Below are 13218 nucleotides of genomic sequence, written 5' to 3' on the forward strand. Positions count from 1 at the left end.
AAAAAAAAAAAAAAAAAAAAAGGCAAATATACTTAGCCCTCACTATATTAAACATTCTCCTCTGATTCCAATTCCCTGCAGCCCAAAAAAATCCTACTTAAAGATCTCTGCTCTAAAAATTCATCTGGCAGATAGCCATAAAGGGTTAAGAAGATGCCACAGGCCTATATGGATAAAACAGTAACAGGATGGCTCACCAGGTGGTGCCCAGGAAACGTCCTGATGGATGCCACATTACCCGGGCCACACGCACTGTATGGCCTTCAATATCTGCCACTGGTTCATCACTGGAAAGGAACCAAACATATAAACAATTTTATAGACATATAAATATTCCCAAAACTGATTACCTTTTGTGCAGCTATACCCATTCTGTACAACATGAAAGGCTAAACAATGTAACTACACTTGTAAAATACTTTGGCCCAATAAGCAAAATAGTCATTCTGCACCAAAGGAGTACCTGAATTCTAGAAAGAAAACATGCTTTGGAAGAGACATACGGACACAGAAATCACAGTTTTGGTACAGGATTACAGATAAACCTTCTTCAAATTTAGGCCTGTTCTAAGATCCAAATGAAAAAGGAACTCCTAACTAGAGATGAGGCTTAGTCTCCTTTAGGTGGCTATTAAATTCTACTACCCAGCAACCACCAAAAGATCTGAAACATCAGCAAAAGGAATAAACATGAACTCTAAGGAGGGTAATTAAAAAGAGAACTTTGTCAATGTGCATACACAGAACAAGCCAAAGCCCGAAGGGAATAAATACTGCTAAGTATTGCCAAAGCCAATTAAAACTCGCTGTGCTCATAAGTTAGACCTTGCCTGGTGAGGAGTGAAGACATTAATTAGCTCTTATAAAAATTCTCAAGTAAAAGCCTTCATCTGTTTTCCCAAAGAAAGAAAACTAAGCAATTAAATTCAGATGTCTTTTGGCCAACGGGGTGCTTCCGAAGTTGTTTTTTTCTTTTTTTTTTTGAAAACAATCATATAAACACATTTTAAAAAACTGTTGTAGTTGGAAAATACGTTCTAGGTAAAGGATGACGCTATTGGGAGGAGACATCTCCCTGGTAGTACTGCTAGACAGAACCTCATTTTCCTCTCCCCTGTGGCTGTTTGCTAAGAACCAATGAACTGCCAAGATTATCTCTAGTTCATTGTTAATCATGCAGGAGGTAGCCTGGATCTTTCTGGAATAAATGGAGCCAGGAAATAGTGGTCACTAGGCTACAGGCAAAAATCAAGATCTAAAGTTAACAGGTAAGAAAAAACTGACGTAACTCCTTTAGTAAGAAAAGGCCTAAGAATGAAATCTTCCACTTACTTCATTTTCACACTAAGTTACCTTGACTCTTAAACCATCTTGGGGGTTAAATGCCAGATTTTTTTTTCTTTCAAGACAGAGTCTTGCTCTGTCACCCAGGCTGGAGTGCAGTGGTGCAATCTCAGCTCACCGCAACCTTCACCTCCCAGGTTTAAGCAATTCTCCTGCCTCAGCCTTAAGGTGTGAGCCACTGTGCATGGCCTAAATGCCAGATTTTTAACCTGAGGTCCTGGGGACCAACCAATCAAACATCTTCTTTAGTGATGGCAGTGTGGGCCACAGAACAGTGATATTCACCTGTCGAGACTCCAAAGCTTCACAGAGCCATCAGCCGCACAAGAGGCCAGGTTGACATCTTTTTGGTCCAAGGAGACAGTAGATTTGGGATGGAATACAATTGCTCCTACATTTGTGTTATGCCCTAAAGGAGTGTAAGAGATCCAAGTTAAAAGGTTCCTGCCTCTTCATAACCTGTGTACAAATACAGACTATGATGAACATCACAGGTAAGTATATACTAGGAAACATGTGAACATACAGAGTATTAAAGTGACTATTCAACTACTAAAACATTAACTATTTTAAGCTACTGTTTATATTTTTTAAAAAAGCAAAACACAAAAAAACCCATTGTAGTTTTTGGTTTAGAGATTACAAAATGCCAGAGTGTGACTGGACATGACAGAAAAGTGGATGTGTATGAGGTTGTGAGAGTCCAGTCTTGCAGCCAGAGAAAACCAAGTCAAATCAAATCAAGAATTAATGCTGTGTGTATGGGGTCTGTGTGTCAAGCAGAGTTTACGGCTTAAGTGAGTTCACACTGGGAAAAAGACTGAGATTTAGATAAGACTCTAACTTACCTCGAAGAGTGTGAAGGAGGTTGCAATCAGGAACAGACCAGAGCTTGCAAAGCCCACTCCTATCAAATACAAAGGAAAGCATCTCAGCCAGGGTTGGTCTGGGAAGGAAAAGGTACCTTGGTAATATTACTAAAGGACAATCTCTTCTCAACCCCAATAAACTTTACAATGGCTGACAGAAATATAAAAGCCTTATAGTTGGAAGGGTTATAGAAGAAAAAGCTACCTCCAGCCCGCACGCAACTAGAGGCTTTTACTGGACTATAATTAACACTACACCAGTAGCCATTTTCCTTCACTTTTGGATCCACTTGTGAGGGAAGGTGGGGCAAATTAAACTATCCAATAATACTAATATTAATAGTGATACTATCCTTAAATATGAACAGTATTTTGCTGATTACAAAGTATTTAAATTTTTTTTTTTTGAGAAAGGGTGTCACTCTGTCACCTAGGCTGGAGTGCAGTAGCGTGATCACAGTTCACTGCAGCCTCAACCTCCCAGGCTCAAGCAATTCTATCACTCAGCCTCCTGAGTAGCTGGGACTAACAGGCGCATGCCACCACACCTGGCTAACCTTTAAAAAATTAAATAAATTTAAAAAAATTTTATTGGCCAGGTATAGTGGCTCACGCCTGTAATCCCAGCACTTTGGGAGGCCGAGGCAGGCAGATCACAAGGTCAGGAGATTGAACCCCTTTTGGCTAACACAGTGAAACCCTGTCTTTACTAAAAACACAAAAAATTAGCCGGGCATGGTGGTGGGCACCTGTAGTCCCAGCTGCTTGGGAGGCTCAGGCAGGAGAATGGCGTGAACCCAGGAAGCGGAGCATGAAGTGAGCTGATATCGTGCCACTACACTCCAGCCTGGGTGACAGTATGAGACTCCGTCTCAAAATAAAAAAAAAAAAATGTGTAGAGACAGGGTCTCATTATGCTGCCCAGGCTGGTCTCAAACTCCTGGGCTCAAGTGATCCTCCCGCCTCGGCCTTCTGAAGTGCTGGGATTACAAGCATGAGCCACCCCGCCTGGCTGGCCTTAAACTTTATTTAGGACAGCCTAATTTTTGGAAAATTTTCAACAAATTACTTTTATATCTATTACCTCAGATGATCTTTCCAACAGACCTGTGAAGTAGGTACAGCAGGAACAATCATTTACACTTTATAGTGAAGGTAATGAGGCTTGGAGAGGTGGACTGATTTGTGCAGTCCCTTGGCTTTCTCCTGAACCAGTCTCAAGGTTGGCCTAGTCAAGTAGCTCCTGTGTATTAAATCTAAGTTTCCTTTCTCTTTAGTTAACCATGTCTCACAAAAAAACACAACCATTTGGGAGGCCGAGGCGGGTGGATCACAAGGTCAGGAGTTCGAGACCATCCTGGCTAACATGATGAAACCCTGTCTCTACTAAAAACACACACACACACACACACACACACACACACACACACACACACACAAATTTGCCAGGCGTGGTGGCAGGCACCTGTAGTCCCAGCTACTCAGGAAGCTGAGGCAGAAGAACGGTGTGAACCCAGGAGGCGGAGCTTGCAATGAGTGGACATCATGCCACTGCACTCCAGCCTGGGTGACAAAGCGAGACTCCGTCTCAAAAAAACAAAACAAAACAAATAACCAAACTCAAACAAAACAACAAAGTTACCATATCCTGAGTTTTCTGCATATGTGGTGATAAGAAAATAAAACAAAGATAAACCAATAATTAACATTTAATGAGTCCTTACTACATACCAGGCACTGTCAAGGCAATATGCTTTACAAACACTACCTTATCCCACTTTTCAGATAAGGACACTGAAGCTGACAGTGATTAAGTATCTTAGGGAGATCACATAACTGAAAAAGAAAAGCCAGACTGGGTTACGGATACTAGTTGGTCTATAAACTCACTACACGACCTGCTCCAAAATACTAGTGTCAAGAATGTGAGAGTGCTAGAGTGTAATAAATCTCTGGCGTCACTGGTGAAGACTGAGAACGGCTAAACCAAGCCTACATCATGTTATACAACAGGTAGAGCACTGACTGACATCTGTAGTTTGGTGCGATCATGAGAAGCAGAGAAAGAGGACGTACAAATAGATGTCTAAGACAAATGCTAATATTTTCCTGAACCTGTTCCCCGTTTAGGAAAAAATGTCACTGTAAAATGGAACTTACCAACAAGCTGTGGCCAGCATCTTGGAATTGGGACTAAAGTGACAGTAGGAGATAGGCCGATCGTCCCCAATCTGACTGCAAAAATTATTCAAAGACTTAAAAAGAAAAAAAACACACACACACGGTGATCATTAATAGGTTAATCTGAGTTCCTTGGCTTTTCCACCAAAAAAAGAACAAAGCAACTTTTCAGTTTTAACCCATCCCAAGATTCTTCTGTGGTTTTGAGACAGAGTCTTGCTCTGTCGCCCAGAGTGGAGTATAGTGGTGTGATCTTGGCTCAATGCAACCTCTGTCTCCCAGGTTCAAGCGATCCTCCCGTCTCAGCCCCCCAAGTACCTGGGATTACAGGCTCATGCCACCATACCTGGCACATTTTTGTACTTTTAGTAAAGACAGGGTTTCATCATGTTGACTAGGCTGGTCTCAAACTCCTGAGCTCAAGTGACCCACCCACCTCTGCCTCCCAAAGTGCTGGGATTACAGGCATGAGCCACTGCGCCCAGCTGTTTTCTATAGTCTTAGTATCACAACTTCTGAGTCAGATAAATATAAACAGAAAACCCCAGAGAAACTTTGACGTATTAACAGGGAGAAATAAAGAAGAGAACCATAGGCCTCTGCTGAGTACAAAGCACAGTAAGCTCCTGTCACGTTAACTGATTGCTCCTTCCATGTCACAGCAGCTCAGCTCAAACAGGGAGAGATTGCTCTAGTCACCTCTACCTTCCCAGAGGTGGGCCAAAGTAGAAAAATCACACAAATATGAAGAACCTTTAAGACATGGGACAATTGCTGGGAGCATCTTACCCGGAGAGACTTGTGCAGCTCTTGCATCTGGGAGGTCCTCGTTGTCTCAGGAATCTCCTTATGGAGTCGGGCCTCTTCCAAGCGTTTCATTGCCCTGTGACACAGAAACACCATCACCAGGAGCAACAGGGTTGTAAACAAAGGCCCACATGTATCTCTACCCCTCAATTTCATTTAACAACCACAGTCATTATCAAGCACTCAGTTCCTGAGAGGAAACGCACACACAAAATATGCTTCTTTCTTCTACTGGAGGCTCTCTTTACCTGGGCAATGAATAATTAGCAATCCATAGTCTTGCCACCTTCAAGCTATTTGGTCCTTCATGGTACCAGGTTTGCTGATACTGAAAGGCAAATTAAGAGCAGAAAGGTCAAGTCTGAAGCATTCTACTCCTGTCGTTTCGCCATTTTAACTGCCCAGAAAGAAGGTGAATTCGTTTGGTAGTAGTATGCAATCAGGCATATGGCTTTCTACTGTATTTTTTTCTATGATATGTAAATAGATGGTTATACCAGGAATGCTATGATTCTTTCCTGACTGGAAAACTCACTTAGCTCCATTCATACTTACAAAGGAACCAAAACTACTGCCAGCAACTATTCTTGAATGTTAGAGCCTTCAAAGGCACTTCCCCCCATCATCTTAGCAAAGCAAACCATTGAAAGCAGAAAACGAGAGACCTATCTCCTCATTTCCTTCATGTTGACACTGTGAAGTTAAAGACATGTTCTACCTCTTCTTTGGACTTCTTAGACTTCTCATCATCCTTTTTGGTCTTTTTCAAGGCATCAGTACCGACGACTGAGAGGATATTTCTTAACCTGTTAAAAAAAAAAAAAAAAAAGGATCAGAATTTAAACATGGTTGACATAACACTGTTTTTAAAGTACACTTTAACACAGTTTTAAACGCTGTTTTTAAAGCTCCCCTAACATGGGAGCAAGCCTCTACTATTCTCTCACCATTCAAACCACCTAGCAACCTTTTTTTTTTCTTTTCAAGAGATGAGGTCTTGTTGTTGCCCAGTGTGGAGTGCAGTGGCACGGTTGTGGGTCACTGCAGCCTCAAACTCCTGGGCTCAAGCGATCCTTCTACCCCAGACTACCGAGTGGCTGGGACTACAGGTACACTGCTACAACTGGCTAATTTTTAAATTTTTCTGCAGAGACAAGGTCTTGCTATGTTGCTCAGGCAAGTCTTGAACTTCTGGGCTCAAGTGATCCTCCTGCCTCAGTCTCCCAAAGTGCTGGGATTATGGGCATGAGCCACTATGCCCAGCCCTCCAGCAACCTTCAAAGAGTCAAGTGGGGATGGCTAAACTCCCACTGTAGTTTCTCCCACTCAGTCTTCTCTATTTGGAAATTCCCAAAATTCAACTATAAGCAATTACTCTATGCAGTTTAGAGTCAGTGAGCCCCTACACTGCTACCACTTGGTTTGTGAAGACTGCCAACTTTCACTCAGTGCCACAATGTACCAGATATGGACTCAGGTGCTAACTATACAGTGATGACTAAGAATCCATTCTTGATTTCAAGTAGCTTAGTCCTGGGGAAACGACAGAGAGTACTGGCGAACTATATTATATTACCTATCACGACAGCAGTAAGCACACAGTGCTAGAGGGGACTTTGTAAGGGGGATGTACCTAGGCTTAGAGGATCAGGGAAGGCTTCATTAAAAAAAAATTATCTAAATTGAGTCCTCAATTAATCAGGTTAAGGGGGTTAAGAATGAGAAAATGTCAGGCAGAGGGTTAAACAAATAAGGCCTGGAGGTAAGAAAAACATGTTGAGCTTGCAGTCATAAATAATTCAGTATGGCTAGAGCGCGGAACATAGAAGAGGACTGGTGAAGCATAGGGCTGCAAATGCGAGGAGGGGCCAGGTCACAAAGAATTGCTAATGCAGCACTCAGGAGGGCTTACAGGTGAGAAAGATCACTGAAACAGTACGAAGAATGGAGTAAAAGGGAAGAATAATGGCAGGGAAATCAGACAGTACTGCTGTAGTGACCCTCTGAGTCACAACGGTGGACTGAAATTCAGATAGTAGCAGTAGTGACTCAAGGGATTCATTTAAGGAACATAATAATGAATAAGACTTTGCTGGTGGAAAAAACAAACTGAACAGTAATAAAAAGGTATACCCTTCGAAAAGGCTAATAAAATAACATACTATGACAGAGAATGGAGGGGTTAGGTGTCATGAAAGGCTTCTTTGAATAGGTGGCATTTATGCTGAAACAAAAGAATATAGTTTGACAGGGATCCAGATTCATAAAAAATGAAGAAGAAAGGCTCAAGCCTGAAATCCCAGCATTTTGGGAGGCCAAGGCAGGCGGATCACTTGAGGTCAGGAGTTTGAGACCAGCCTAGCCAACATGGTGAAATCCCGTCTCCACTAAAAATACAAAACTTAACCAGACATGGTGGCACATGCCTGTAGTCCCAGCTACTTGGGAGGCTGAGGCAGGAGAATGGCTTGTACCTGGGAGGTGGAGGTTGCCGTGAGCCGAGATTGCACCATTGTACTCCAGCCTAGGTGACACAGCGAGACTCTGTCTCAAAGAAAAAATAAAAAAAAAAGGAATAAAAAAAGGTTCTAAAAGCCAAGAGAGAATAAAAATAGACCAATTATGTGGAAAGACATAAAAAGAACTAGCATATTCCAGAAGGACCAATGTGGCTATTCTAGTAAATTGGGGAAGGGTGGTATGGGTAAGGCTGAAGACCTTACAGACCATGAAAAGAGTTTTTTACTCCAAGTATGAGAAGACAATCTAGGATTTTAAGCAAGCAATCAACACAACATGTTTGGGGCTATCACAACAGTGCAGATTTGAAAGCAGTAAAGATAGAGCAACAATAGATTGGAGTTGTATCTCGCAAGTAGAATAGACTAGATTTTGCTGATGAATTATAAAGGAGGCTAGGTAGATTTTCAACTAAGAACTGTATGAGCATAGGAGAGAGGTGGGGAAATATTTCAATTCAGACGTCTCAAGTCTGAAGTACCTGTGGGATGCCTGAGCTACGAGAGATCTGGGAATCAACAGAACACACACAGCGAATGATGCCAAGGGAGTAGATCTGATCATCAAGGGCAAGTAGAGGAGGCAGCCTGTAAAGGGTAGGCAGAGAAAAAGAGGTTTAGAAGGTAAGCGAGAAGAACTAGCTAGGGAGAGAGAGGAAAATCAAGAGGATTTGGTCTTAGGAGAGTGAAGGAAAGGGAGTATTCCAAGGAGGGAGTGGCTGGCAGTATACTAGGGCTATTCTTAGTAAAGGTGGGTTGGTGACCTTAATAAGGAGCAATTTTAATGTGGCAGGGGTCGGTCAGTTTGCAGCAGGTTGAAGAGTAAATAAGGGTAAGGACCTCAAGAGAGTAACAGAAAAAACCCTTCCCACAAGCTGGATGATGAAAGGGAGATGAGACAGTGGATAGACACCAGAAGGGCTCCTCATAATTGTGTATGACTAGACCACAACTAAAAGACTTTGCAACCTGTAAATCATAAGAGGGCATTACCCGAGCACCATACTCCTCTTCAATAAAATCCAAAAAACATTTATCATTGTTTTAGGTTACTGACATGGAATGCATTTGATGTCTAAATTTTCAAAGCCCAAAAACAAATGTTTATCCAATTCAAAACTTGCACTGGGGAGGGGAGGCAAGGGAGCATGTTAGCACCCTCTTCCCAGTCTATAAAGAAAAACTGGCCAGGCGTGGAGGCTCACGCTTGTAATCCCAGCACTTTGGAAGGCTAAGGTGGGTGAATCATTTGAGGTTAGGAGTTCAAGACCAGCCTGGCCAACATGGTGAAACCCTGTCTCTACTAAAAATACAAAAATTAGCTGGGCATGGTGGCGGGTGCCTGTAATCCCAGCCACATGGGAGGCTGAGGCAGGAAAATTGCTTGAACCTGGGAGGTGGAGGCTGCAGTGAGCCAAGATCATGACACTGCACTCCAGCCTGGGTGACAGAGGAAGACTCCACCTCAAAAAAAAAAAAAAAAAAAAAAAAAGAAAAAAGAAAAAAGAAAAAAAAATTAATAGTAGAGTAAAAATTGGCCTAAGATAGATGATAGGCTAACTCATATAAACATAGTAAGACACTGGTAACATGATAACATGATTTGAGACATTCTATTCAAGTTTAACTAGAACATCAACCAAAATATGGAGCAGAATCCTGTGATTATAATAAAGAAAAAAAGTAAATGTTTAGAAAGGTGACCTTTCTCTTCTTTCAGCAGGACCCTCTCCAAAAAGTGTGATGGGTTCCCCCAAGGCTCTAAGGCAAGCCTTGACCTCTGAGTCATCTGTGGAAACATTGATCTGCCGGGCTCGTTTCCTTCTCTCAAACTCAGCCAATACTTCTGCCTGTCGCTCACTGATATGCTCTTCAATTTCAAACACTTCTCCTGCCAAAAAGAAAACAGGCAACATCAGCAGATCTTCTTCAAATGGAGAGAAATAAATAATTTCTAGTAATTGCAGTCTGTGTATGCCCTGAGAGAAAGGTAATGTCTAATATATTACACATTTTATAGTTTACTGTTTTTCAGTTTATTAAATTATGCCAAACACATAAACCTAAATGACACAACTTCAAAAGGCAGGAAAATGGTTCAAGCCACCTCTAGTTTCATTTATTAACTTTATACCTATACATAACTTTGGCTGAGACCAGAAAGTAAGAGTACAGAACATCTTTTGCAAATGCGTTAACTAGCTTGTCTATCCAGAAGGTGTAATAGACATTATTGTAACAGTGGCCAAAGCTATTCTCTAAAGGAGTCCCAGTATAGAGATACTTAACAAATAATTAACTAGTAAACTGCAAACAATTACCATGAAAATGAGAGTTCTACAACTATAAGGATTTCTGGAAAATCTAGCAATAGTTTTGAAACCCACACCAAAATACAAGTGTGATAAAAAATGAGAGGTACCGTGGTGACATTATGTTTAAAAACAGTATAAAAAGTTTAAAAAATCACTAGGCTACAGTACATGTGTTTAGAAAATGTGTGGGAGGATCAATGAGAAACCTGACAGATGTCCCTACTGCAGAGGAGTCTTCAGTTTTTTGAGACGGAGTCTTGCTCTGTCGTCCAGGCTGGAGTGCAGTGGCGCCATCTCAGCTCACTGCAAGCTCCGCCTCCCGGGTTCACACCATTCTCCTGCCTCAGCCTCCCGAATAGCTGGGACTATAGGAGCCTGCCACCACGCCTGGCTAATTTTTTTGTATTTTTAGTAGAGACGGGGTTTTACCATGTTAGCCAGCATGGTTTCCATCTCCTGACCTCGTGATCCACCCACCTCGGTCTCCCAAAGTGCTGGGATTACAGGCGTGAGCCATCACACCCGGCCAGAGGAGTCTTCATTTTATGCCCTCTGGTATTGTCTGAATTTCTTATGACAAATATGCATAATTTTATTTTAAAAACATAGTGGACCTCTCATTACTGACATGGAAAATATCCTCAATGGTATATAAAATGAAAATGGGGATTATACAACAATTTACATATCATGTTTTCACTTATGGAAAAAATTACGTATTTTTGTAGCTGTATTAAAATTCTCAGAAAGATATACAATCAATTAAAAAAATACTGGATTTTCTACTTCACACATTCATACATTGTTTGATCTTTTAAAAGAAAAATAACTATTACCTTTTTGAGACAGGGTCTCTCTCTGTTGTCCAGGCTGGAATGCAGTGGTACAACCATGACTCACTGCAGCCTTGAACTCCCACCTCAGAACCCCAATTAGCTGGGAATACAGGCACGTGTCACCATGCCCGGCTAATTTTCTACTTTTTGTAGAGATGGGGTATCACTATTTGCCCAGGCTGGTCTCGAATCCCTGGGCTCAAGCCGGACTCCCACTTCGCAGCCTCCCAAAGTGCTGGGATTACAGGTTTGAGCCACCAGGCTTGGCCACTATTACTTTCATAATAAAACAAGATATCTCAGCCAGGTGCAGTAGCTCACGCCCGTAATCCCAGCACTTTGGGAGGCCGAGGTGTGTGGATCATTTGAGGTCATCTCTACTAAAAATACAACATTTCTACTAAAAATACAACAATTAGCTGGGTGTGGTAGCGGGCACCTGTAATCTCAGCTAATCGTGAAGCTGAGGCAGGAGAATCACTTGAACACAAAAGGCAGAGGCTGCAGTGAGCCAAAGTTATGCCACTGCATTCCAGCCTGGGCAAGAGAGTGAGACCCTGTGTCAAAAAAAAAAAAAAAAAAAGATATTTCCCTTTGGGTAAAAAATAATTGGAAAACTTCAAAAGGGAGAATATCATGAACCACTCTAGCTGCAAACCAATGCCAGAACTATGTTAGATCTCCAGAAGACAAATGCAATCAATCTGAATCCGAATGTACACTGAATTTTTGATAAGACTGCTCACTCGTAGAAGAAAAACTACGTAACAGATTGTAAGAAAAAGGCTCTCTGCATGATTATAAGGGGGTAGGCAAAATACAGCCTTATAGATGCAAGTTTAAGAATTGAAATTCTGCCAGGCGCAGTGGCTCACGCTTGTAATCCCAGCACTTTGGGAGGACGAGGGGGGCGGATCACAAGGTCAGGAGTTTGACCAACATGATGAAACCCCGTCTCTACTAAAAATACAAAAATTAGTCGGGCTTGGTGGTGTGCGCCTGTTATCTCGGCTACTCGGGAGGCTGAAGAAGGAGAACTGCCTGAACCCGGGAGGCGGGGGTTGCAGTGAGCCGAGATCGCGCCACTGCACTCCAGCCTGGTGACAGAGCGAGATTCCGTCTAAAAAAAAAGAATTGAAATTTTTTGACATTATAAAACTGATGACATACAAGTTTAGGAAAGTATTCATTACACAAAGAGATAAAGATGGGTTCACAATTTGCATCTTACCAGAGGTTATATTAATATTTCCAGCTTCGATCCCTGCTTTAAGTCCTTCTTTCCCCAAAATTCCAGACTCTCCTTTGGCCAGACGCTCCCTCTCCTTCTCTTCCAAACTTCCATAATAGATGTGTGGTTTCTTCACAACCGGAGCAACTAAGTCATCGGGTGCTTTAGTTTTGGTTGCCTGCCAAATCAAAAATCTGAATTAAATTGAGGTTTAATCTTGGCAATTTACCGGACTTCCCGAGGATGAAGCTCGCCCTGAGTTTCACAGTCCTATTTCCTTCATAATTGAAAGGACCAATTGGACACTACTTAAGATGTTCTTCATTGATTTGAGGTGAAGGTAAGGTGAGGGTGTTTCAGTCCCTCACTTTAGTTGACGGGATTGAAAAAACTAGTGAGGTTCTCTCGAGTATTTTCATATGAAAAGTTTGCTCTGGAATCTGTTTATTCTGCTAGAAACGTGGAATCTCGTGTTTTACGATGTATCCAAGATTACTGCTCATCACTGGAGAAATACTAAGGATAGATGAAATAACCAACGCGGTGCTAAAGGATAACAAGTTACAACATTACGAGTGTATACATTTCAAACGTTTCTAGACGTGAGGTAGTAGAAGTTAGTAGGTCTCACTAAAATTTTGAGATCTGCCAAACGCATAAACCTTGGCCAAGACACTTCCCTATTTCAGAGCCCCGTTACTGGATGAGTCGGAAGAGATGTTTGCCCTTTGGGGCTGTAGTGGGAGAGGTGCAAATAAGCTACAGTCCACGAAAGCGCTTAGGGGTCAGGAAAACGGTGGTCCGCTGTGTAGGACACCACTGAGTCCCGCAGTCTTCCTCCTCAGCCCTCCACCGCCTTCTCCCGGTCCCTAACGGCCCCTTCCCGCAGAGATCCTCTTCCCCCTTCGCGCTCCCTGCCAGAGTGAGCTGAGATCCCGGGCTCTGTACCGTGGAGGAGGTTCGCGAGGAAGCCATGCTGGGCTCTGGAGCCGCGAGGCCCCAGCAAAATCCAAGCTCTCGGTTTCAGACCTTCCACCGCGCGCCCAGCAGAGCGGAAGTGCGTCACTGACCGGAAGTGTGTCACAGACAGGACGTGGGCCAAGAGCCGTCGCTGCG

At 42.5% G+C, this 13218-nt stretch overlaps 1 protein-coding gene across 2 annotated transcripts in view; it reads right to left on the reverse strand.

Annotated features, from left to right (window-relative positions):
* Positions 1–13186, reverse strand: part of PRPF4 (pre-mRNA splicing tri-snRNP complex factor PRPF4) — an 18037-nt gene extending 4851 nt beyond the window's left edge. The window contains exons 1-10 of one of the 2 annotated variants that reach the window (XM_017875983.1): positions 13051–13186; positions 12103–12280; positions 9425–9611; positions 5920–6007; positions 5450–5529; positions 5184–5277; positions 4374–4468; positions 2193–2251; positions 1630–1753; positions 198–287 (exon numbers count right to left, since the gene is read on the reverse strand). In XM_017875983.1, the coding sequence (XP_017731472.1) occupies positions 198–287; positions 1630–1753; positions 2193–2251; positions 4374–4468; positions 5184–5277; positions 5450–5529; positions 5920–6007; positions 9425–9611; positions 12103–12280; positions 13051–13077 (1022 nt within the window). In that variant the 5' untranslated portion in view covers positions 13078–13186. Of the gene's footprint in view, positions 1–197; positions 288–1629; positions 1754–2192; positions 2291–4373; positions 4469–5183; positions 5278–5449; positions 5530–5919; positions 6008–9424; positions 9612–12102; positions 12281–13050 lie in introns of both variants that reach the window. The other variant, XM_017875985.1, reaches the window with a different exon arrangement.
* Positions 13187–13218: the final 32 nt, after the last annotated feature.

The sequence above is a fragment of the Rhinopithecus bieti genome, unplaced genomic scaffold (genome assembly GCF_001698545.2).
Source record: "Rhinopithecus bieti isolate Rb0 unplaced genomic scaffold, ASM169854v2 scaffold_9997, whole genome shotgun sequence".
Lineage (NCBI taxonomy): Eukaryota > Metazoa > Chordata > Mammalia > Primates > Cercopithecidae > Rhinopithecus > Rhinopithecus bieti.